At 39.6% G+C, this 26408-nt stretch overlaps 1 protein-coding gene and 2 long non-coding RNA genes across 4 annotated transcripts in view; 2 read left to right on the top strand and 1 right to left on the bottom strand.

The window, feature by feature from the left end:
* The first annotated feature begins 1424 nt into the window (after positions 1-1424).
* On the top strand, positions 1425-4421 carry LOC309701541. 2 transcript variants are annotated; one of them, XR_014275042.1, is made up of 5 exons: positions 1425-1770; positions 2470-2535; positions 2886-3041; positions 3494-3586; positions 3884-4421. It is a non-coding gene; the product is annotated as an uncharacterized lncRNA (long non-coding RNA). The 2 variants fall into 2 exon arrangements; XR_014275043.1 differs by lacking the exon at positions 1425-1770 and adding an exon at positions 1777-1926.
* Positions 4422-18409: 13988 nt separating this feature from the next.
* LOC309701538 lies at positions 18410-20981 on the top strand. The gene is made up of 4 exons (XR_014275038.1): positions 18410-18523; positions 18987-19065; positions 19444-19539; positions 20302-20981. It is a non-coding gene; the product is annotated as an uncharacterized lncRNA (long non-coding RNA).
* A 1914-nt stretch (positions 20982-22895) lies between these two features.
* Positions 22896-26408, bottom strand: part of LOC309701488 (NACHT, LRR and PYD domains-containing protein 12-like) — a 100961-nt gene continuing 97448 nt past the window's right edge. Inside the window, exons 8-10 of the mRNA XM_082525725.1 lie at positions 26215-26391; positions 23663-23839; positions 22896-22987 (exon numbers count right to left, since the gene is read on the bottom strand). Of these exons, the coding sequence (XP_082381851.1) occupies positions 22969-22987; positions 23663-23839; positions 26215-26391 (373 nt within the window). The 3' untranslated portion in view covers positions 22896-22968. The remainder of the gene's footprint in view (positions 22988-23662; positions 23840-26214; positions 26392-26408) is intronic.

The raw sequence follows: 26408 nt of genomic DNA, 5'->3' as shown, positions 1-26408 counted from the left end.
TCTCTTCTTGTTGAATACTTTTTATCTTCAGCTGTCCTTGAAATCATTGAAAATCATACAGTTATGTCTATAAGACTTTGGACAGAAACAACTTTCTCTAACTTTGGTTCTGTAAATTACAACAATGAATTTGAAATGATACAACTCAGATGTAGTTTCAGCTTTAATTCAGTGGGTCTCTCTCAGCTCCCTCCAAGGCCATCCACCATCACAGGTCAATAATAATGACACTGACCAGTGTACCATTCTGCTGCCTCCTGAAATCCCAGTGCCTCCACCCACTGCAGAGGTAGGTCTCTGCAGAAAGCGCAGATATTCTACTGCTTTTTCTGTTAATGATGAAGAGGAACATTTGATGCCCAAACGCATGAGACTGATGAGTTCTGATGTTCCAGTTTCTTCAGTTCCTCCACCTGCTGATGCCAGCTTTCATGCAAAGGACACTGACAAGATCATTAATCCAGATTTGAAAAATGATCGTTCATCCCTGGATGATGACGTGACGTTTTTCATGTGTCCTAGCGATGTTCCTCTGCCTCCGAGACCTCCACCCACTGCAGAGGTAGGTCTCTGCAGAAAGCGCAGATATTCTACTGCTTTTTCTGTTAATGATGAAGAGGAACATTTGATGCCCAAACGCATGAGGCTGATGAGTTGGGATGTCTCTAAGTCTCCAGCTGCTGAGAAGGAGTATGTTTGCTTTACGTGTCCTGAAGACAAGAGGTCTGAGTTACCTCTCAGCTCCCTCCAAGGCCATCCACCATCACAGGTCAATAATAATGACACTGACCAGTGTACCATTCTGCTGCCTCCTGAAATCCCAGTACCTTCAAGTCCTGCCCCTGTTGGAGTTCTAGAAACTGTTGATTTTCCTTTTGTTGATAATTAAATACATGTTTGTGGTAATAAATACATTTTTGAGCAAATACATGTTGAGATGATTCGGTTGCTTATGATGGTTATAATTATCCAAACAGTATTATTCCTAATAAGATCTTTACTTTTTATACTTATTTTCTCCATGACCTATTTTGATGTCTATTTTGAAGATCCACTCATATCGTGACAGTATGCTTATTCTCAGTAGAGTGTATAGCCACATGTGAACAAATAATAAATTAAAGTCACTCATTAACAACTTACCACATACGCCGGAGCTGAATTCAAGATGTAAGCAGACGTTTCACAGATATCTTGGTTGTCTTTCCATTTCCTACACTAACAGTATCCTGAGAATTGGCTTATAGAGCTGATATAAAGGTGAAATTTGATGACTTAATCGAAGCATCATCAGCTTAAATGCAAATGAATCCACTGTACTTGAGGTAACCTAACACTGACCATGAACGCCACAGTCACTGTGCGCCAGTCCAACACAGTGCTTTACTGTGAACTCACCACAGTACTGCAAACTACACTCAAAAAAATGAATGAGGTGGATTGTTCAGTGTATATTAATTATTTATTTTCATTTTACTTAAAATATATGTTTTTGTTAAGTTAACATATGTTTTTCTAATCAAGTCTACGTAATTGTGTCTATTATTCAACGTACATAATACTAATGTGTTACTTGATCGCATAACATTTAAGTTAAGTCAATTAGGATCGATATACCTTGTATATCCACAAGGTGGCAGTAATGCAAAAACAGTTGTAATGAAACCGCGCAGAACAAGAAGGTTTCACGGCTTGTGCCTGCTCATGCACAAGACTTCAAATTTAACTGAAAAAGGCTGTTTTGGCGCCAAGCTGCTGTTTCTTTGAGAGGTAAGACCACTTTTTTCTTTGACTATGTTGTGTAGTATCTATATGTCCAGCATGGTTATATTTTGCGTTTGTCTTACAAGACATGTTATATCGTTTGCGTGCGCTTGTTTTACATTAGTTTTACTGGGTCCTGGACATGCTTATTTTGTGGACTGTGTAAGAAACATTTTTATTGTTTTTTGTTTTATTAAGGGATTAGCTACAGGGGTTCATGGGGTTATTCTTTCAAGGGGTTATTTTTCCATTTGCTTTCTTGGGATTCCTTTTCTGTAATCCGAGAGTCGGAAATATCGAATAGGATAGCAAGGATAGCATAAAGTGACATTTAAAATCCAAAAAGTCAAGGGCGAAAGCCACTGTGACACCATTGTTCTGCTCTATCAGTAATCTGTATTATGTAAAAATGGTCTGTAAATACAGCATGTTTCCTAGCGGAGTTATACATATCAATGTAGTTATAAATTACAGTTTGTGAAAGTACACACTTAATTTTTTTAATAAAATTATTCAAGACATATGAGTGGACAGACAATGGAGGTCGACAGACCTGGTGATAATTGCTTCTATAGAAAGTTAGCACATGGCAGTGTCAATCTCTTGCTTTTCTTCTGAGTAGTATTTTTATTTAGTTGTAATTCAAACAATAATTTGCTTCTTGAAATTAAGGAATTAATTATTTTTTTACTTTATAAATTTCAGATCCTGCCTTTACCTGCTCCCTCCTATACTGATGTGGTGTATGTGGTATTGCTGAGCTTGTATGTGGTATGTGAACTGTTATACTTTTAAAAACAAAACTGTTTTATAAGTTAAGTTTTCTTTTGTGACCCATCCCATGCCCCTGTTATTTCTTCTCCACATCTGAACCATGGTAAAGGTTGCAGTTCAAGGGCCTGAGGCATGAAATTCTTTTCAGATCAGCTGTGATCAATATTTTTTGGAACTTGATAAATAACAATAAAAGCTGTAATGGCTCCATTAGCATTTTGTGTAAATGTTTGTGTTAAAATTATAGCTTTAATGAGGTCTTACTACATTAGTTTTAGTTTGTATATGTGTACATATAGTATGTATATTTACAGTACAGTATGTTGTGTTTGTTGACATATTTTCAGGTGGAAGCAGAATATGTGAGGATTACTACTGCTGCACATGTTCCAAGGCTTTTTACACAACTTGACCAATACACTGACCAGCTCATAAAAGTCTTCAAGAAAAAAGGAGGCGTTGCAGGGAAGAAAATTAGACAAACTTTGGCCCCAGCCACACAGGTGCGTTATTCTGTTGGTAGCAAAATATTATGGCTAATAAGATCATTTTCAAATTTAAACAGCTAGTGTATGGTAGCTGCACAGTGCACTTACATTTATATTAAGCAAGACAAAGTTTGGTACTCAAAACGTTGGAAAATTTAAATTACCTAAACATATGTAAAATCTGATCCCTTGATTTAGGTTAAACCAGAAGTGAATGTTTTTATGTTATGTTTTGAATGCAAAAAAGATGATGTATTAGTTTGTCTTTACCTCCATTATTGACATATATAATGTGGTGGAAACCCTGCCCAACAGGTTAACTATTCATGTCCATGTGATGATTAGTTGGTCTTGTGTACATGTCTATCTGTGCAGTGGCTATGTCATTCATTTTGCGTATAATGTGAGTTTCTGTCATCCTAAAGTATATCTGTTTTCTCTTCCTGTATCTCTGCCACTCTCTACAGAAGGAAACCATTGAAAAGGGGAGGGAGTGTGTCCTCAGGGCACTACCTTTTTACCTGAATGAAGACCCAAGCATCTTCTTCAAAGAATAATTGGTTGGTAATTTTAGTTTAGTTTTTTATCTGTATTAAACCAAATTTTGAATAACTAATGTTGTTGCATGTTGTAATGTTGTTGTTGTTGTAATTTGCATGGAACCTGTTTAAATGTTTTGGGAAATCTTCTTGTATACCCAAACTATTTATATTTATCGTTGAATCTGTAGTCTAAAATAGTGGCGCACTGGGGTGCATGTTCCTAATATTGTGTTTACGTCATTAAAGGGTAGCTTTGGCCCTTTTTCTTTCTTTTTTTAAAACTGGATGCCATTTTTCTATGTTTTTGTGTCTAAGCTACAGCTGTTCAGAGGGAGCTGGAACAAATTACCCTTGCTATCTTTACCATCGAAAGAGCTGATGCCAGCACTCCTCCAGCCGATGTGGGTGTAAGCGCCAGACGTCTGCTTTATATTTTTATTTACGATTGAGTTCATGTTTGTTTTATAATTCATAGATTCATTACATAAGTCATCTTTTCAGGATTAATAAATGTGAAAATATATGTGTTTACATAAAGTAATTTTAAGTCACTGTTTTGGGATTGGAACCTAAAAGGGGGTACCTCTCACTTTAATTATGTAAGTGCAATAGTAGCATGAAACCCTGTGTGAGAGGGAAGGGGAGGAGCATGGACAGAGAGGTTAGGAGTCTCACGGTTTTCTGACCGTGTGCACAGCTAGTTCTGGATAACTGCTATTTTTTGGAACTTTCATGCTTTTTAGGAAGGAGTTCATTGTTACATCTTCCGTTTGTAATAAATAAACAGTCTTCAAATCATAATGCAACTGGAAGCATTTCTTTTGGAAACCAGGAACACGCGTCAGCCATAGACTCTTCTAGACTTTTACACAAATGCTCACTGAATGTGTTGGCAATAAAATAAATTTTAAAAAATAAGTTGGATGTACTTAATTCATTTGTGTGGAACCTGTTGACAAAATAGATTTATGTAAAACTAATTAATAAAGCACAAGGTGGCTGAAAATATAATATTTGAATTAATCTAACTTAAATTTAACATTTTACTGCCACAAATAAGAAATGTGTTGAAGTAACTAATCTAAACTATCTAACCTGAAAATATATCATCTATGTTCATACAACATAACTTGATTTAGTTAGTCTTAAATATGTCTTGTTAATCTTAAGTAGTTTTTTTTAAATTAGATGAACTAAAGATTTTTGCTTTAAACTAACATAATTCAATTTCGTGGAACCTGTTGACAAAATAATTTTAATTAAAGTCAACGTTTCATTTTTTTGAGTGTAAAGTGTTTATCTTCCAGTCCAATCCAATCCATCTTTATTGAGAAAGCACTTTAAAAAACCCAGGACAAAACCAAAGTGCTGTACAGTAAATGAGTTAAGAACAATAGAATAAAACATAACAGTAAAAAAATAAAACACATAATACATAAAAAATGTAAACAGCCCTATATTTCAAAACAAGATAAAACAGCAAAAATAAACTAAAAAACTCAAACTAAAAACCAACATCTTACAAGGTGTCAAAGGTCAGGGTGAAGAGATGAGTTTTCAGGAGTGATTTAAGAACAGGCAGAGAAGAAGCCTGTCTAATCTCTAAAGGCAGATCGTGTCACAGTTTCAGAGATGCTGCAGCAAAAGCACGATGTCCTCTAAGTTTACGCTCAGTCCTGGGAACATTCAGGAACAGCTGATCAGCTGACCTGAGACAGCGGGTGGGTTTATAAGACTGTGGCAGCTCAGAGAGTTAAGATGCAGCTAGGTCATGGAGAGCTTTAAGAGACATTAATACCAATAAGCTGCTAACATGATGTTGTATTTTATTTACATGTCTGTTTTAGCTCTTTAACATTTGCATCTGTCTAACTGGCTAACCATGCAAGACTATTGCAAGCATTGCTCTGTAATAGTGCGACATTTTGGACCCCAGGAGGTCCTTCTGTATCTGCACGATGTTTGACCTGCAGTCTTTATAGCCGCCTATGTATATTCTTTTAAACCTTTTTATTGTTTTTAAATGATAGTTACGGACCAAATGTTAAACTATATAGTTGAATATATAGTTAAAGTGTTTCTCTAGATACAGAGAAAGGTTTTACATCAAAAGGTCATCTGTCTGCATATAAAACAGAAGCTTTCATGCAGATGCACTTCCTGTTTAGAGACTTTGAGGTTTAGGTAGTGACGGGGGTGATTTACTGAGCGTGTAAGTTTTCCTCCTGTCAACACACTCTACAATGCCGCCCACATGCCACTCCTGTCCAGTCTTGAAAGCAAAACATGTATGTATAGTATAAAATGGTGAAATGCTGATTTCCATGTTTCAATTGAATCACTTGATTGTAATCAATTGATTGCAGAGACTTTTGTCAAGACCCTATAGAATCAGAAGTCCCGTGAACATGCACTAATAAAAGCTGCAGTTGTAATAGGGGATAAAGTGGTGTGCACAATGTGTGTTTGGATAAGATGTCAGTAATGCATTCACATTAAAATCACAGGGTTTCTTTCTTTTTCTTATTTTTCTTACATATCATGTAAAAAAACACTCCTGCAGCATTTTTTCTCTGCCACAGATTTAGGAGAGGAAGAGTCCAGCATTTCAATACTTATGCAAATGTTAGTTTATTTGATAGGTGCATCAGTAGTAATTATTTAAATTAGAGTTTTCAGCAGTGTTGTTGTATTTACAGCAAAGTGCCTGCAAAGTGTAAAAACTAATTAACTGATGATACTAGACCCTTAAAAGAGATAAACACCACTAGTCAAGTCATAATGGCTACTTACAAATACATAAGCACTCAACACAACCCACACAGTGATCTAATGCACAAAAACAAAGGAGACTTAAACTGGCTGAATCAATTACTGTAAAGAAAACATGGAGGAAGGCTTCCTGTGGTGTCTGGCTGCAGTATAGGTCATAAACCTGCCTCCTGCATTACAGCAGACAGGTCAGGGGTCAAATGAAAAGCAAAATGTTTACCTCAGATTAGGGATGCACCGATACCACTTTTTTGGAAACGAGTACGAGTGCTTGCATTTCAGTACTCGCCGATACCGAGTACTTAATAAAAACACGATTTAAATTTACAGGTAACAGCTTTAGTCCTATAATTTAACAACAAAAAAACAAGGGACTGGTTTGGAATTAAGAACATTTATTTAAAATAAAAGCATGTTGTATGCAACATATTACAGAATAAATAATTATAAAAAAAATTTAAACAGTGACAGTGCAACTCAAGTATTTTTCAGTTTATTTTAAACTCTGCCGCTTTGGACAACACAAGGGGCATTAATAAACATCTTTGCCATTTAGTGCACAATATGTGAATAAACTAACAACATCCACTGACATAGAACTGTGGCAGTCAGTGCAACTGAGGTAGGTATTAACATCAAGTCTAAGATGACTCACTAAATGGAGAGAAACAGTGAGTGGCAGGGTTTTTTAAGAAAAGTAGCTTTTCTGCATCATCAGCAGTCAGACTGTTTCTGTTTTCATCTATAATGTGTGACACTGAGCTAAAAAGCCTTTCACTGTCCACACTGCTACATGGGGCTGAGAGCTATTTACGGGCTATTTTAGCCAAAGTGGGGAACCTGATTTTGTTGACACCCCAGTACTTCAGAGGACTGTCTTCACGAGGGCTTGGGGCCTCTCCGAGGTATGTGTCGAGCTCAATGGCAGCACCTGCTGCCAGCGGCAGCCTGGGCCTTGAGGAACAGTTTAGCAGGAGGTTCTGCAGCTTCTGCCCGACTCCCCTCTGCCTCACCTCTAGAAGCTCCTGCTTCAGGTGCAGCTTGGCCTCTGGAGCAGTGTTGGAGAAGAAGCGCTCTTTATACCTGCACAAAATTCATAAATGTATTAATATGTGGAAAAATAGGACTGATGTCATGTAATACGTGCTCTTCCAGCGTGTCTGTACGTCCTGCTGCAGTCTCTTTATTGGCTGGTTGAGCTGTCCCTGAATGTCCTCGAAGTGGGAGTAGGCGTTTAAAATGTTTAAAATGCCCAACTATTTTCCGTCCCACTGCTTTAGCATCAGCTATGCTCCTCTGTGCTAATAAGCGTGGGTAAATAAGCGTGGGCAAACTCTTTGTACTCGTTGTCGTGTTGGGATTTTAGGTGCTTGATTAAATTACTTGTGTTAAATGCGCTACCTTTAGAGCCTCCTCTGGACAATTTCGATGAGCATAATTTGCAGTCCGCCTTTGTTTTCGTGTCTTCGTTCACTTTGAAATAGTTCCACACGGCTGACTTGTCTCGCCTCGCCTTCTCCCAGCTCTGAGATGCAGCCGGGGCCTGGGGGCAGGCACTCGGCGCCTGTGATTAACCCCTTACATGCCGCTCAAACATAGACAGGTCTCAGACCGTGGTATCGGTCCTCGGTATCGGGGAACTTTTAACGAGTACTTTAGAAAATGCGGTATCGAGGCCGATACCAGATACCGGTATTGGTGCATCCCTACCTCAGATTAAATATTTCCCAAAGTAAATTGGACTGAACTGGCCAGTTAAATACACGAGAGGATACGAATAGAAAAAAAAAATCTAAAAACAAAGAATGAAAACCAACTATTAATTTAATACTTAAGTCTGTGAAGGTTCTCAGTCATCCAGGTCATCGTAGTCTAAGGAGCTTGGAAGGAAAAGCGTCTGGACTTCTTGAGTTGCTTGAAGACGTTTCACCTCTCATCCGAGAAGCTTCTTCAGTTCTAAGGGTCAATGGTGGGGAGTCCCAGACTTAAAACCAGTGGGAGTTTCCCCCCAAAGAGGGACAAAGGACCCCCTGATGATCCTCTACCTAATCACATGAGCCAAGGTGTGAAAGCGGATGTGGGTCCTAATCAGCCAGGGTTTCGGGTGAGCTCATTGTGAAACCTGGCCCCACCTTATCATGTGATTTCCTGAGGTCAGATGGCCCAGGATGTAAATGGTCTGAGATCCCTTCCCAGACGCCTTAACGTCCAGTGAAAACAACACATCATTTTCTCTCCAGTTACCCTCAGCAGTCCAACAGACCTCCAGCACCAGTAAAACATTAACCAGAAATTGTTTATGGGACATGTGTCGTTATTTATGTTTGTGGAAATGTGCATTAAAATTAAAATAAAGATGCTGGTGTCTGACGTTACTGACTTCCCAATTGTGTGGCTTCTGGTGTGGCCTTCACAATTCAATTTTCAATTCAATTTTATTTGCACAGCGACAAATCACAACAATATAAAGTCGCCTCAAGGCGCTTTATATTGTAAGGCAGACCCTACAATAATACATACAGAGAAAAAGCCCAACAATCATATGACTCCCTATGAGTGAGCAGTCTGGAGACAGTGGGAAGGAAAAACTCCCTTTTAACAGGAAGAAACCTCCAGCAGAACCAGGCTCAGGGAGGGGCGGGGCCATCTGCTGCGACTGGTTGGGATGAGAGAAGGAAGACAGGATAAAGACACGCTGTGGAAGAGAGACAGAGGTTAATAACAGGTATGATTCAATGCAGAGAGCTGCATTAACACACAGTGAGCGAGAAAGGTGACTGAAGGAGAAATACGCATTGCATCATGGGAATCCCTCAGCCACATACACCTGTTGCACTACACAACAAATGCAAGCATGTCAGTTTTATTCATTTTATGCTCATCTTCGTACAAATTTTAAAGGTAATGCAGTCAAAACTTTGTAAGTATCTGAGTGATTGGATGAAGCGGTTTGATGACGTAACACGCTATTTTAGTTTAAAATGCTTATAATGTTATGATAAATGGTAGTTTTGTTGTTACTTTTACAATATTATCCATCCTTCAGTTTCAGCGAACATGACAGTTAGCAGTGTAATAATTCCTCTGTGATAAAGAAAAATTAGCTTGTTTTCTTTTTGTGTGGGAGCTCGCACAGTGTTTCAACTTTACAGCCTTTTAATATGAAAGTCCTGTCAGTACACTTCCTTTTTACATCATTTCACACTTGCCCCGTGAAGGGCAACAGTCTGACGTCTGCTTAGCCAGGAAAGCTTCAGCTTGTTTCTTTCCGCACATCTTCCTCTTCACTGTCGGTGGCTTACAGACATGTTAACAAGCATGGACGTATCAAAACTTTGCTTGATTTTGCTGTTACCACTAGCTGTGTCCCATGATGCTGAAGGTAATACAAGGAAACTATTTTCATTATGCATTATTAATATTTTTAAATTTATAACCTCCTTGCTTTTAGTTTAAACTAAACACATTATTATGGGATTAAAAAGATGGTTTAACATTCACAAAATATAGAAACTAAAGTCCTCTCTGACACAGGCTGAATCTTGTATTTACCGTATTTTGCTGTCCCTGTTTACAGAGACTGTTGTGAAGACAGTCAGGAGAGAACACGATGTCACTCGGATTTGCAACAAGGAAAGTCAGACTACTATTGTTTTGATTATCTGTAAGATCAAAAGACAGAGGGACACAGGAGGAGAGTGTCATCTGCTGTATCGACACGGAGAGAACGTTACTCAGGAATGTGACCCCAGGTTCTCAATAACAAAAGAAAATCAGACTGCCTTTCTGGAGCTGACCAGTTTAACACCAGCTGATAGTGGGAACTTCACCTGTGAGTGTACAAACACTGAAGGGACATATATTGTCCATATCAGTGTCACTGTGGAAGGTAAATGCATTTTGGTTTCTTTATCTGACACAGTTATTCAGCACTGTGTCAGCATTGTATTGACCTGCTTATGTGTTTTTTATTCTTGTAATTTGTTCATTTCTTTTCTTCTTATTTTCACTGACAGCAGTTTAAATACTCTCACTGACTCATTTATCAGGTACATCTTTGAACCGAGTTGGACCACCTTCAGCCATCAAACATGTCTTCATTTTTTGTGGCACAACAAGGCGCTAAAAACATTCCTCAAAGATTCTCAAGACATATTGAAATTACATCATCACACAGTTGCTGCAGATTCGTCAGCTGCTCTTACTTGAAGCAAACTTTCCGTTCCACCACATCCCAAAGGTGCTCTGCTGGATTGAGATCTGGTGACTGCGCAGGCCGTACATGATTTGAGCGCCGTGACATGGTGTGGTATCCTGCTGGAAGCAGCCATCAGACGATGGGTATTTTTTGGGCATAAAGACATGAATGTGGTCAGCAACAACCTTCAGGCAGGCTGTGGTGTTTAAATGATGCTCAGTGGTTACTACAGGGTCCAAAGTTTGCAAAGAAAATCCTTCACAGAGCATTACACCACCAGCAGTCTGAACTGTTAGAAATCAACTCATCGGGCAAGGCATCGGTTTTTTAGTCTTCTGTTGTCCAGACTTGCAAACTGTAGCCTCAGCTTGCTGTTGTTAGAGGACAGCAGTGATATCCAGTGTGGTCCGCTCTGCCTCAAGGTTTGATGTGTAAACAGCATTTTTACCCAGAGAATCACAGCTCACTGGATATTTTCTATTTTTCAGACCATTGTCTGTGAACAGAGATGATTGTGTGGGAAAATCCCAGCAGATCAGCAGTTTGTGAAGCACTGGGACCAGTAACATGTGCCATGTTGCTCTGTTTGAGCATTGATCTGCTGACATTTTATTATTTTATTAACCTTTATTTAACCAGGAAGATGAAGCTGACATGTGATTGACAAATGAAATGAACACTGAAATATTTGTGTTACACCCTGAACAAGTATACCTCATAAAGTGGCCAGTGAATGTATATAAGCAGTTGGACCAATTTCAGTTCATAGTAATATTCAGAAAAGATGCAAAAGAAGAAGAAGAAGACAAAAGAAAAGAGCACAGTGACAATATTTAAAGCTCTGTGGTTATAAAACTGGGGTTTCATTACTTCACTCAGAGTTTCAGTAGACGTAAACTGTGTTTGATTTGTGTTTTGATTTCCAGGAAATGAAAGTAAATGATTTTACTGACAAATGCATCTTTTCAATGATTTAGACACAAACGAGGCCCACACTTCAGCAGACAAATCTTTTTCCGTTTATCTGCCCGGTGTTGTGATCATCTTTATAACTGGAGTTATCGTGGGATTTATCTACTGGAGGAAAAGTAATGGGTGAGACTATTTTTGCTGTAGTAATTCAAAGATGATATAGATGTAGAGAAAGTAAAAGGAAACATCACATTTCAATAAATGAGAATTCGCTGTATGTTAAACATCATGTCTAGAATGAACACTTTTTATCCTTCCAAAAATAATTATCATTATTAAGAGAGAAGATAATATAAATGTAGATGTTCTTACTTGATTTTTCTCTGTTTGAATGTGAATAGTGTTACACTAATGCTGACATCCTTTCTTATCAACGTGGCTGCTTAAGGTCAGGAACATCTGGAGTGTCTGTACCTGAAAATCCCAACGGTTTGGTGAGCAATTTATTGCTACGATCTACAGCAGCTAGTTAAAAGTTTGCCAGTAAACATAAAACATGTACATTTATGTTTTAGGATGTTACTTACATAGATAATTACAGATTAGTGTTATAATACTATTAGTGCCAACTTCAGTGTCCTTTATTTTGTGAAGAAGCTCTTACAGAAATGAGCAGAAACATTAAATAATCCAGGCAACAGATGGAGAGATTTAAAGATCAATAGAGTGTGTGGGTAGACCGGGTTGAACTTGATTAATACCTAAAATATTTCACTTTTCTAAAGGATGACGATGAGCCAGATCAGCCCTATACAAACCTTCAGCAGCCATCGAGTGATTCCTACCAGACTATCATCTCAGTGAACCATCAACACGACAACAAGACACGCTCAGCAAGAAGCACAGGAACTGTGGGAGTGGATAATAAAGCTCTATGAAACATTTTAAAGTATATAAAACTTTAGGTGACATACTAATATAATAATATTCATATATTATAATAAACGTCCATCTTTTCACACTGGATAGTTGTTTCCCAGTAATGGAGACCATTCAGTCATAATACTCCAACTCAGGCTCTCAGATTTAATACAATACAAACACAATAAACTGTGGCAAACATGACTCTTTGTATCAGACTAGTTTTGTTTTTGAACAAACATCTCATCATAATTTGAACACAATGTCCATCCAGATAAACAGAGAGATCAGTCTGGCTTAAACAATGTTGGTGGTTCACCTTCTACTGTCCTTCCACTTTTATGCACTTCTATTTTAGACATAGTAAAAGTTTCAGTGTAGACACAAGAGGTGAAATAAGGAGGGTGCAAGTCTTCCTGCTTTCACTATAGTCTACCTCACACTGTCAGCCACAGTTACTTCCTCACCAGCATGACTGCACGGAAACTCTGCTTTCTCCTGCTTCTGCTTGTGGTTTTTAGCAGTGAAGGTAAATATATATAATTAAAAAAGAAAAGCTGTAAAGCCAGGTGTTTAAGAAGAAAGCTTTAGTTAGGTTAGTGAAATAATATATGTGATTGATTTTCCCACAAAACAAATATATAGAAACTATAATCCTGATTTTGTTTCATTTTAACTGGAACAATTTATAGAGACTCTTGTGAAGACAATTGGAAAGAAACCCGATTCCACTCAAATATGCAGCAAAACAACTCTGAATATTACTGTGATGATACTGTGTGAGATCAGCACAGAGAGGAGCCGAGGAGAACAGCGTCGTCTGCTCTATCGTTACGACCGAGGCTTTATTCATGGCTGTGACTCCAGGTTCACACTGATCAAAGAAAATGAGACTGTGTTTCTCCACCTGCTCAACTTAACATCTGAAGACAGTGGGAACTACACCTGTGAGTGTGGATTTCGTGGTGGATTGTATGTTCTCCATCTCAGTGTGACTGTGAGAGGTAACAACATTTTCTATTTATACCCACACCGCAGATTCAAGGTGGATGTTTGGAACTGCGTTAACACTTTCTTTTCTGTCATACATGGTTTGAGGTCGTCATTCCCGCCTGCAGCGGATTAATGAAAGGTTTCAGTCAGGAGATGAACATCTGGAATGTTTTTAAGCTCTTCTTCTGGCTAATTTGTTTAAAATTTCATTATAAAACTGCTCCAATCACAACTTTGGTATTATTTCATCAGTGAAATGTTTGAATGATGCAATTGTAACTCTAATGTAATGAAAAGATAAACATGTTTTCCACTTTAATATAACAGGCTAATGCAAATTTCGTGACTTTTCATGTTTTCAAAATGAAGTTTTTTTGTGTGTGTGGCAACATTCAACAGACGATGGAGATTCTTCTGGCATGAAGTTCATGGCTACAGTTCCCATCATTTCTGCTGCTGCTTCACTCATCAGTGTGGCTGTGATAACCTGTGGTTACAGCCTGAGGAGAAATCCTCGCAGGTGAAAACTTTTACTGACGCACTTAAACTCATGAAATGACCCTTTGAAATCACTTGAGCACATTACTGCATACAGCAGCCACTGTGGTGTTCAAAGTATCTCATAGGTTCTTTTCAAACACCACACATTAGTTGTAGACATAGCTAGTCTTGTTTTTGAGGTATTTTTCACCCCATGACCTCTGATGTTTTTATCCTAACAGAGAAAACAGATCAGGTCTAACTAACTTAACAGGATCTGAAACTCGCCAGATGTTTGTGAGTTTTCCATAGTTCTGTTTTACACTTAATTGTGCCGAGGCTGCAGTGCATTATGTCTGTGTTTTAAGCTGCACTTTAATTAAATGTAAATGACAGTGTAAATTGTTGTTTAGGACAAAGAGGACCGCTACATGAGCCTTCATCGGCAAAACATCGATGTCTACCAAACTATCTCCTCCGGTCGCCTTCATCATGATGCTGAGGCCACTGCATGTCACAGTCATGTACAATAATAATCAGAGATGGAGTTTTTACCCTGACTACGTGATCTATAAAACTATGATGCTAGACATGCTATCTATAAAAGACACTGACATTGTAACTTGCCAGCATCATGTGTACTGTTAGTTTGTTTTGCACTGAAAAAAGAGAAAAATATTAACGTCCAGTAAAACTTGTAATGATGTTGTGAATGAATTGCCTTAATTCATGGCTTTTAACACCATTTAATTTCTGTTTTTTATCTGGTTTTAACGTTGAAAATCCTGCCACTTGGCTCTGTGGCCTCTGCCACCATTATGGTTTTTGCTATACTGGTCCACTTGATAGTCATATTTGATGATGATTTTACTTTATTTTGAGTCATTAGAATCAGAACGGGGGTCAGGAAAGAAGAAAAAAGATAAGCTGGGGAGAAAGTTAACAGAAGAAGAGGGAAAAATAGAGAAGAAGAGAAATAGATGGAGAGGAAGAGAGAAAAAATACTGAAAATCTATTTCATCATCTGCTGAAAAACACAAGGAAAAACCAACACAGTGGGGAACCCACAGCAACAACCAATAATATGCAGTAAGTAGGCTAGTAAGTAGTAGTAAATAATAGATATTAAATGTTACTGAGCAGTAAATGGGCCCAGAGGGCCGAGACCTGAGGGCACCCCACCCGCAGCACAGGCCCAACAGAGCCAGGGGGCCGGGCCCCACCGAGCAGCCGCCCAGAGTGAGCCACTAAACACAGAGAACCACTAATGCACTGTGGGTGGGGGCACCAGCTACTGGCAGGAAGTGTGGTGGGGGGAAATAATACGTGACTATTTTTATGTGGAGTGGAATTAAACTGCCATAGAATATGCTTGTGGTGGATTTGACTCAACACAAGCGTATTGTCAAAGTGTTCTTTGGCATGCATCGAGGCAGTTTCTCAGATACTGAAGTGACTTGAGCAGAGCCAGTTAAAGCCTACTGTGCTTGAGTGGGCAGCTCAAGTTTCCACGTGGAAGGTTTAGTGAGACAAAGACAGGAAGTTAAAGCTGCTGACTAATAATCTGCAGGTTCCTGATTTGAGTCTCTGTTAAGAGGATGGTGTCTCTGAGATAATTGCTTTTGTGCATCGATAAATAAACAGGGAAATAAATGAATAGAAAAAAGCATCCGAGCGGATGTGCACCGATGGTGTGCCCACTGGTCTTAAAGTGCCTTTGCGCCCCTTACCATTTATGGAGGTCCCATTTGGGCACATTGGCATGGACCTATAGTGTACATGGATATTGCTTTGTATTAGTTCTGGTATATTATACAACACAATAACATGATGCAGTGCTGCTGTGCACCATTTCTGCAAAGAGTGTGGTGCAAGCAAGGAAGATAAGATAACTCTTGCACAGTCATACCTAGTGCAATAATACAACAAAACTGGAAACTGTCCCACGATAACACAATCATTTAGATACAATATTGGACTTTGTTTACATGTAACTGCACAAATAGAATTTAGAAATGTAATTATTGACAAGAGTGAACAACCACTTATAATGTAATCTACAGCTGTGAGCAAACAGCTAGATAGAGAATCAGAAGTGTTGTGTTTTCTACAAAGTTTGCTGTTTCAGTGAGAGTCATATGTCATATCATTTCAAACAGTGGCGATCCAGAAATGTTGTACAAACGAGTAAGACTAACTATAGACTTTAGCCAAAGTTGTTAAGTTAGCTAAAGAGTTGGGATTGTGTGTAAGGCATAAATAAACCTAAAATGCAATGTTTTGGACGTTCTTTGGCACATTTCCCTACTGTAGGGGTCTCTGCAAGCATACGGGGCTCTGAGAGGGAACAAGATGACAACGAGGAATTCTACTGGAAACAGTCGATCATGTCTGTCAAAGTTGAATTCAGGGCAAACTAGGCTAAATTAGTGTTTTTAGCTAACAGCTACAGTAAGCATAAAAGTGACTGTTGGGCTATTATTTGTTAACAAGGGCGATTTTAGCCCATTTTTGGGGTGCTTTGGTTCATTTTTGGGGTGCTTTGGTTCATTTTTGGGGTGCTTTGGTTCATTTTTGGGGGTGCTTCAGCACTTACTTACTTTTTTTTGACAATATTTCCTGTTTGTGTGACACACTACTAAAAATATAAAAGGCAGAACTTGGTTGAGAGGTAACATTTTAACAACAAAAGTATCCATAATATTTTTTAATATTTTGTAATAATTTATTTGTAATAATTTATTCTGTTTCAGGAGTGTTTTTATGCATCTGTATTATATTATACAAACACATTAAAAGTGAATCTCTGTCCAAAATATGCACTCAGTTTACTTCTTACTCACTATGAGCATCATTCATTATTCTCCTCCAGTAATTAAGGTTAGGATATGTATTTTTTTTATTCCAATCCATTCTTCTTTGGCAGCATTTAAATAACCTTGATCAGAATTGATGGTTTTGTTACAGACTTTTCAAAAAAGTGTTTTGCTTTTCTTTCACAAATGTGGGATTAAATTGTTAAAAAGTACAAAACAGTGATGTCATGTTTTGTGACGAGGACCCAGACACAGAGAGACTTGATGGATTTAATAATCTTTTGATTTAATAAAGAAATTTGCAGACTTGCACAGAGATGGTAAAATTATGATGACTGATAAAGGAGACGAAGACAACATGAGGACAGGGAGGATGCAGGGACAGAGACGGGGAAGAAGTCTCATTGTGACGAGTAAAGTGTATCTTGGCTGGCTGGGCAGCTCTCTGGGTGCTCAGCCCCCCGAAGCTCTGATCCTAGAATCCTCCCTGAATTGTGTTAATACAGTATGTCAACATGAAAGCATAACTGTACAGGGTGGGCCAGTTATATGGATACACCGTAATAACATGGGAATGGTTGGTGATGTTAAAGTCCTGTTTGTGGCACATTAGTATATGTGAGGGGGCAAACTCCTCAAGTTCGGTGGTGACCATGGTGACCATTTAGAAGTCGGCCATCTGATACCAAATGATACCAAACAAGGCAAAGTAAATAATTTTTAAAGGTGAATGTAGAGGAAACATCAAAAGTTGTCACGGCTGGGGCAGCAGTCGTGTGGTGGAGTGAATGAGGACCAAGATGCAGACGGCGGTGGAGATGCGAGTGGAGATTTATTTACAGTGAAAATAACAAAGGTGAGGGAAGAAGCGAACATCAACCTAAACTGGGAAGAACTAACAGACAAAGCAGAAAACATGAGGGCAGCAGGGAAACACAGAGATGACACGAAGAAGACAGAGAGACGTGGAGACACACCGATGGACACGGAGACTTTTCACCTGTTCCTTTTGTTTGAAGTGGCCGAACTTGGCCACAGTAGGACGTGGTCTCCCGGTCGCAGCCCGCATGGGGCCGATGCGATGCACTCTATCAAAGGCGATGATCTTCACCGTGTCCTCCAGCAGCTTCAGGTGGGTTTTGATGAAGTTTTTGCACTCTGAGCCTTCTTCATCACAAGATCCTGGAAGAACTGATCAATGTAATCTTGGAGAGCCTCTAAACTCTCCCCGTTGTTCTCCAGGGTGTTGGAGATGATTTAGACAAATATTGTTAGTTAGAAGACTATTGATAAGTGTATTTGGTAATACCGAAGCTTAAAGGAATTTGTTCAATTCTAAACTACCATTCACTTTAATTTTCCGCCAAAATCTCCGCGTCTGACGTCAGTTACAACATGAGTCGCTTACCTCTGTCACTCTGAAGTCACATTGAGTTTTCCTCACTGACTGTTTCAGACAGGATTGTGGGAGCAACACAAAAAGCAGCTTCAGCTGGAAACACACAGTTTAGTGTCTTTGCTGCTCGCTTTAAGTCACAATAAACACACTGTAAACCCCAACAGTCTACCTGACTTATAAAGTTTGTGGATATAACAATTAAAATTCCTCACAAAGTTGAAACAACTTAAAACTTTTCTGTTCGGTTAACGATTCAAACAGTTATAATTGTACATGGCTTAGAAGTTAAGAGTAAATACTGCTTTCTTAATTATGATTTTTGAGTAAATGTTTTTTTCCGAGCTCCGCGTGTGGACGTCATGACGTCATGACGTCTTCTCTCTAACCTGAACGACGTTGACAGAAAATTCTGTTCAATATGGCTGCCCTTCTCGAGCGACTGGAGAACACATTTGGAGAAACTTGTAAGTAAAACTGAACCTTCGTTATGTTTATTTTTTCCGTAAAAAAGCAAGAATATTAATATGTTGCAGCCAATAACTTGTTTTCGAATGCGCTGTTGTGTTAAAAAGCACAGACCCAGGTGGTGAATAGTTGTTCGCGGTTGTTCGCGCTCTTTTTCAAACATAGATTATGTCGTCAGTTTTACAGTTTTAACCGATTAAAACACAGTTTTACGAAGAATCACACATAAAGAAAGGGTCTTAGTGATATTTTAACGACCCCTTGCCAACGCAAGAAAGTTGGCGTTTTTACAACAGCAGCCTCATTGTTCGGCAGGTTTTTTTTTTTTTCTTCTCATTAGCGTCATTCAAAAGTGACTTAGCTAGCAGTGGCAACTTCTATCTAAAACAATTGAAATATAGCAAGGTGTTGTATATTTAGTGTGCTGATAAGGTTTTCAATATTTTTATTTTTTCTTCCAAGGCTGAAGGCCAAAGACAAAAAGACAGAAGAAAAAAAAATTCAGACTGCAATTAATTTCAGGTGGAGACAGTAAACACAGGTGAGTTGAAAGATCTATTGAAGAAACCATTCATTAAGTCCCTTAAGGTGAAGATTTCATATATTGATAATGATAAAATTAACACAAATTAAAAGTTTCACTGATAAACACACAATTTTTCCTTGCTTTGAACCCCATGTTCTATATAGATCACAGCTCTGATCTGGAGAACACTATTTTAAAATACTGTGTAGGGTTTTTGTCAAATGATTAAGAAACATACTCTCTGTCACAAGAGACAGAAAGGTTGTATCTTAAAAGAAAAGTCTCCAAAATTTAGTAGAGTCTGATGTCATGCAGTTTCATAAACATGTATTCTCCCCAAAGAATGACACCTGAAAACTTTGCGTTAAATGAACTTTTCTTTTCCCTTTTTAGGAGGCGCCTGATATCAACGTGAAACGCACTGCAGTACTTCGTGCCCTTCCTGTATACCTGCGGGAGGAGGACCCAGAATTCTTTTAGACATGTAATGTAAGTTTATTTTTGCATTACTTAAATTCTGCCAGTAAGATAAAATGCTATGGATTTTTTTAAATACAATTTAATACCCTAGCAGCTACCAAATTGTACAAACAAAATACCCTCTCTGTAGAAAACCCACACACACACAGGTCAGGAGCAGGGCACAGGCGTATCACAGCACTATGGCTATGCTGCAGGTGGCCCAAAAACCAGGCTGAAGTCAAGATTTAGTTTCTTTTTGAGATAAAGTCATGAAATAAAAAATTACTTTTTTTTTTAGAAAAATAATAAAAATACAAATTATGTAATGCAAGAAGCTAACACGTTAATGTACATTTTTCAAAAAAAGTAGAGTACCCTAACTCGTTACAAAGTAACCCACTACACTGCTGAATGTTTTGCTAGATTACAGGTCATGCTTGTCACATTCTCTCAAACCAACCTTACTTATTTAATTGGGGCGATCGTGGCTCAAGAGTTGGGAGTTCGCCTTGTAATCAGAAGGTTGCCGGTTCGAGCCCTGGCTCCGACAGTCTCGGTCGTTGTGTCCTTGGGCAAGACACTTCACCCGTTGCCTACTGGTGGTGGTCAGAGGGCCCGCTGGTGCCAGTGTCCGGCAGCCTCGCCTCTGTCAGTGCGCCCCAGGGTGGCTGTGGCTACAATGTAGCTGCCATCACCAGTGTGTGAATGGGTGTGAATGTCTGGATGACTGAATGTGTAAAGCGCTATACAAATACAGGCCATTTACCATTGATACTGTGTCTATTCCAGGCGGACGCATTGGATGAGTCGACCCTCATTGACACTCCAGTTGCCCTTCTCACAGTGGTTACCGACGGCGCTTCCCAGTCCAGTCCATTTTACTTCCTCAAGCATGGCTGTTTTGGTGAAAGGTGACTAGGTGATGCGTGATATTCCCAGATTTGCAAATGCATTTGCTTTATTGTTTGGCTTGATCTATGCTCTGCATTTAGACTACCCCAGGAAGCTGGTTCACACATTTGCCTTAGTCCAAAATATCTTCATGGGGCTTGATGACGGCAAACCCCTGAAACCCCTGCCTACATGCTCTTAAGGAATATAAGGCAATGTTTGTTAGGACACGCACTCTGTTACTGAGCACTTTGTTTGAAGCACTTTAAGCACTTTAAGTTTACTACAGGCTTTGGGTGGATTTAACTCCATCAGTTTACCTAATTTTCCTATACTTGACTGCCTTATCTGGTTATTTGGAAGCTGATCATCTTTGTACCCATTTTAAAAAATTGTTTTTCATTTCTATTTAAAAAAAAGTGATTAATATTTGACTTTTTGTTTTGCATTTTTGTGTATTTTGAGAAAGATGCAATTAGGACTGATGTCGTCCTTTGTGAGTTTATAAAAAGATAAATGTTCTACACAGAATTTATAATGCTCACTTTATGGTGCCAATGTCCATGTTAGTTGTTTTATAAAAACATTTGTGATGTTTTTAAATTTTCATGAAAAAATGTTAAATAAACAAAATGTAAAGTAACTGAATTTCCGTACTTTTTTTTTTTTAGTAGTCTACACTCACAACATATCTTTTAATTAATAATCAGATAATTTGAGTTTAGGTTGTAATATAATTGCATTGTGTTGCATCAAAATAATAAACTACAAGAAACACAAAAATATTGAAATTAAAGTATACAGTCTTTGAGTAAAGCTCAATTAATAAAATATAAAATATAATTTAAAATTTTTAGGTTAACAATAAATACAAATTTTGAGTACCCCATACTTAGAAGATATGAGTTTTTGTACTTAAATCTTTTGAGGTAATCAGTTTCCACAAAAGTTTTAAGTTCAGTCAACTTGTTCGGGTTTACAGTGCAGGAAACTCGTTGTGTCTCATGTCAGAATCACTCATATACAGGACAGGAAGAGGCGGAGCTTATTTCCTGCAGGGAGCGGTTAGCAGTCTGTGTCTTTCTCATTTCTGACTCCTAAAGAGCTGAAAAACACAGGCTGTTATTGGCTGGCTGACACTGGGATTAATGTCCTTGAAGCCAGCAGTCTTTAATGTCCAGGTTCAGAACGGGCAGGTGAAAAACAGTCCTTTATGTCCTCTGATGTTCAATAAACTGTCCTGATTACTGAGGGAGCAGAGAAAGTGTCTCCATCACTCACCACAGCTGGATGCTCTGAAATCCTGGAATCCAGCTGTGGAGAGGAGCGCCGGCGGCGTGGACGCAGTTTAGTAATCAGGGAACGGGAGACAGGAGGGAAACACAGCTGGGACCAATTACACACACGAGACAGGAAACAGTAACACAGGACTGTCAAAGTAAAACAGGAAATATAACACAGAGTCCAAAGTAAGGAGACGTGGGACACAGTGAAGACACAGAAACAGAAACCAGAACTATAATCACAAAACAAACTCAGAAACATAAAGAGTGAATCAGCTGATTCAGTGTTTGTGACAAAAACATGGATCCTGGTTAATAACTTTTATTTGTTTGTTTCTGTATTATTTTGTGTATCGTTCTTATGAGCTGTTGTTTTGTCAGTGAAATATTATTTCATTGTTTTAAGCTTTTTGTTGACTTTGAAGTGCTTAAGTTGATATTTTTGAACATTTAATTTGTTCGATTATTGTCGAGTCGATAAAACTGTCAAACGCACAGCTGCTTCCAGCACGGCCGGAGGAGAGGTGGCCGAGCAGACGCACAACACACACAGCTCACAGGTTTGCATTTCTAGATATTGCAGATGTTGCAGAAATTGAGAGTAAAGAACTCAGAGATCCAGCGCTGTCTCCTGCCCCTTATTTATACACCACAACACAACGACAGGCGTAACTCACACAAACGGGTAACATGAGGCTCAGATGCTTTGGACGTGTTCACATATACTGGACACAGAATGATGAAGATGGAGCTGCAGGAAGGAGGAAAAGAGGAAAAACACAGAAAAGATTCACAGATGTGGTGAAAAAGGACACGACAGCTTCTGTTTGTTAGTTTGGTTTTTCTTTATTTGGTAAAGATTCAGAAATAAAGAGAAGATCACATGTTTGAATATTATATTAACGTTCTGTAATTACAACAAGTTGTAAAATCTTTCCAGAGTGAGACAGAGACTGTGCAGAGACTGTAGAAGGACAGAGCAGCAGCAGAGCAGTCCAGATACACTGATGATCCTCTGTCAGATCCAGAGGGACACACAGGGCTGATGCTGGACTCTACATTGTGTCTGACAGTGGAGCTGTTCTCAGAGCAGTTCACTCTGCAGCACTGACAGTCATCTGCACTTCATTCCTCTGTCAGTCACTGCTGGATGAAGCTCTCCTCTCCACCTCCCAGTAACATGGCCCAGTCAGAGCGTCTCTACACACAAGCTGCTGCTGCTTCAACCTCTCTGGATCATCAGGACACAGCTGCTCCTCTCTCAGCACACACACCGTCCTGTTTAATGCCATGGTTGCCACCTGCAGAGAGAAGGAGGAAGAGCAGAGGAGATAAACGAGTGTTTCCAGAGACTCTTCATCAGCTGTCAGTCAGTGATGCAGCACATCCAGTATAAAGAGCAGCAGGGACGTCAGTGCTGGGACTGTACTAGGACTCATTGTTGCTTCACTTTTTCTAATCTTTGGATTTTTATTGAAGTTGCTGAAAATGTTTTTCCCTCCTAGTTTGAGTTTGGACTTTCATTCATTAGAAGAACCTTGGTGTGTCCACTCTGAGCTCTGTAGGAACCCCAACAACAAGCCCAACAATCCAGATGGACGGTTCCAGCTGTTAACTGGAGGAATTCCATCCAAACATCTGCTCTCACTAAATTCTTCCTCACCTACAGACTGTGTTCTTCACTGCTTTAAACTTGGAAATCAATGCAGTCATTGGTCTGCGTGCTGCTTTGTTCAGAGAGCTGATTGGCTGTTGACAGTGTTTGATCAGAGCGTGTCAGCCGTTACTATGGTGACCATAAAGGTGAGAAACAGGAAGTGTTTGTGTCCAATCCTGAAGCCTGTCACCGTTCTCCTCTCACAGCTTCACTGAGAAGCTGCAGCTTTACAGGAAACACTGGATCTTTGTTTCATACTGACTGTGTTTAGTACAATACTGCTGACAGCACCACCCACTCACTCCATCACTCTACTGACCTCAGAGTCTCCAGTCTGTAGTCTGGACTCTGCTGAAGATCAGACAGCTGCTTCACATCTGGATCCTGCAGCTTGTCGTTGTATCTCAGGTCCAGCTGTCTCAGATGGGAGGGGTTGGACTTCAGTGCTGCTGCCAGATAATCACAGCTGATCTCTGACAAACCACAGTTCACCAATCTGTATAAAGAATGAAAGATGTAAGTTTATTAGACAAAGTGCTTGAAATCATTCAGTGTTTCATCATCTGTTCAGAGCTGAAGAAGGTTCAGAATGTAGAAGTTTAGAAAATGGAAACTCCAAACAGCTGAAGCCAACAGGAAGCAGCTTCAAACAGGAAACTGTGCAGAGTTTCAGACTATATGTCCTGATGCAGCCAGTTGGATTTTGGAGATTTGAATCTCTGTTCTGTGACTAAGTCCTTGAATCATTTCTTCCAGTTGGTCCAACAAGACAGACTAAGTATTGGACATGTGTTGTGGCTCCATCAGGGGAGCTTCTAAATGTGATGTGATGGCCCCTTTGGGTCTGTCAGGTCACAGCACTGAAGAGAGCTCAAACTGGGCACACAGCTGTTCCAGTCTGGACCAAAGACTCTATACTGGGACTGAGGGACTGCTTTGACTGCACCCACTGGGACTTTTTAAAGGCTCATGTTCTCACTTAGATCATCGATTTCTACTGACATTTCTTTCTGGGAAAAATGGGGATTACTTTGGAAACAGGAAGTATTTTCCCCAATAAGCAGCCCTGGATTAGTAAATCACTCCAACATGTTCTCAGGCAGAAGAAGCTGTCTTGTTATGAGGGAGAGAAGAAAAAGATTGAGGCACAGAAACCTGTTGAAAGAGAGATAAAGCAGCTAAAATCAGGTGTAAAAGTAAAGCAGAGGATGAGCTGAATAAAGGACACTCAAGGCTGGCTTGGAAAGGAATGAAGTCCATGGTGGGGATGCAGAACAAGGAGCAAAGATGAATGTGATGCTGAATCAGCAGAAGACTTGGACTCATTTGATTCCAGCTTTGATATCATTGATTTCAATGAAGAGCTTTGTGATTGTAGCAAAGGGCTGGTAGCTCTGAGAGTCCCACTGATGAGGTGTTTGTGTGGAAATCTCTTAGTGGGACCAAAGAGAGAAAAAGCCCTGGTCCTGATGCTGTGGGAGGGAAATGATTGAAGTGTGCTGTGAGGAACTGACTGGGAGATTTTCACACATTTTCCAGTCCTCCTTGGAACAACAGGAAGTTCCCAGCATATGGAAACAAAGGTTAAGTGTCCTATGGCACTCAGTGATGATGGTGCTGTGGCCCCACCACCTCCACCTCTTTGTAAAGGAACTAACTGTAATCTGAAGCTTCAAATGGAACTAAGACTTCCTCCACTAGGTGGCAGTGTCTGATGAGAAAGTGTTAGTGGAGCTGGCCTGGAGTCAGAAGCAGGAAGATGCAGGATTTGGGCTGAAATGGGCAAAAGTGGTTAGCACTAGTGCCTTAGAGCAAGAAGGTTGTAGGTTGAAGCTTGTTGGTCAGCTGGGCCTTTCTGTGGAGGTTGGATGTTCTCCCACAGTCCAATGAAATGCTGCTTAGGTTCATTGGTGCTTCTACATTGGCTGTAGGTGTGGATGTGAGGGAGTGCTTCTCTGTCGCTCTCTGTTGGCCCTGTGATGGACTGCTCACCTGTGCAGGTGGACCACGCCTCTTGCCCTATGACAGCTAGGGCACAGGCTGCAGCCCTGTGAGCCTAAGCTGAATAAACAGTTAGCAAAAATGATCCATAGATGGCCTGAAATCCCCCAGTTAGCAGTTTGGTAGATAGCTATGACATGCTAATCCCATCCAGCAGCTGTATTCTACCTGTAAGCTGATCCCTGCTGAGCCAAAGCACTTTTTCATATACAAATTACAACCTTTAATAGAAACCTATTGGTCAGCATCTTATTAGCCTGCTGTTAGCTTCATTCCACAGAAAACTGAGAGAAACTAACAGAGTTGATAAAGAATAAAGAGAAATGTGCTGATTTAAAGCCTTTGAAGTGCTTCAGATGATCTCTGTCCACTTCTGTCCACTCATTCATTCATGTAAGCTTTCTAATGCAGCTTTGATCTTCACAGTCTGCTTGATGAAACTCATTCTAACCCTGAATGTCAGAGTGTTCCTCCTTCTCTTTCCCATCATTCATGCTGGCAGTGGAGGAGATTTGGATGTTGGACTGTGTTTTGGATGATGTGTGTATGTTTGTGTTGGACTGCTGTCTGTAAAGCAAACGCACATTTTGCTTTGGATTTCAGTGTCACACAGACTTTAAGGTGGAATGAAGAGTTTGAGAGTTTCACAGTGAATTTTCCAGTGGAGGATTTTTCTTCTTCTTTGAAGGTTTGAAATGTGAACATTGTTCTGCTGCAGTCAATGGACTAAACCAGAGAAGAAGAAAACAGACTTTACCATGAAGATCCTCAGTGTGGATCAGTATAATATCAGCCTGATGTCTGCAGTTTAGTGTCAGCACAACTTTCACATCATATTCATCTCAGCACAACTAAAACATGCTGACTGACCTCAGAGTTTCAAGTTTACATCCTGGACTCTCCAGGAAACCACACAGATGCTTCACTCCTGGATCCTGCAGCTTGTTGTTGAAGCTCAGGTCCAGCTGTCTCAGATGGGAGGGGTTGGACTTCAGTGCTGCTGCCAGATAATCACAGCTGATCTCTGACAAAGCACAGACACTCAATCTGTATAAAGAATGAAA

Source organism: Aulonocara stuartgranti, assembly GCF_965226115.1.
Source record: "Aulonocara stuartgranti genome assembly, chromosome: 23".
NCBI lineage: Eukaryota > Metazoa > Chordata > Actinopteri > Cichliformes > Cichlidae > Aulonocara > Aulonocara stuartgranti.
This window is presented reverse-complemented; position numbering and strand designations above follow the sequence as displayed.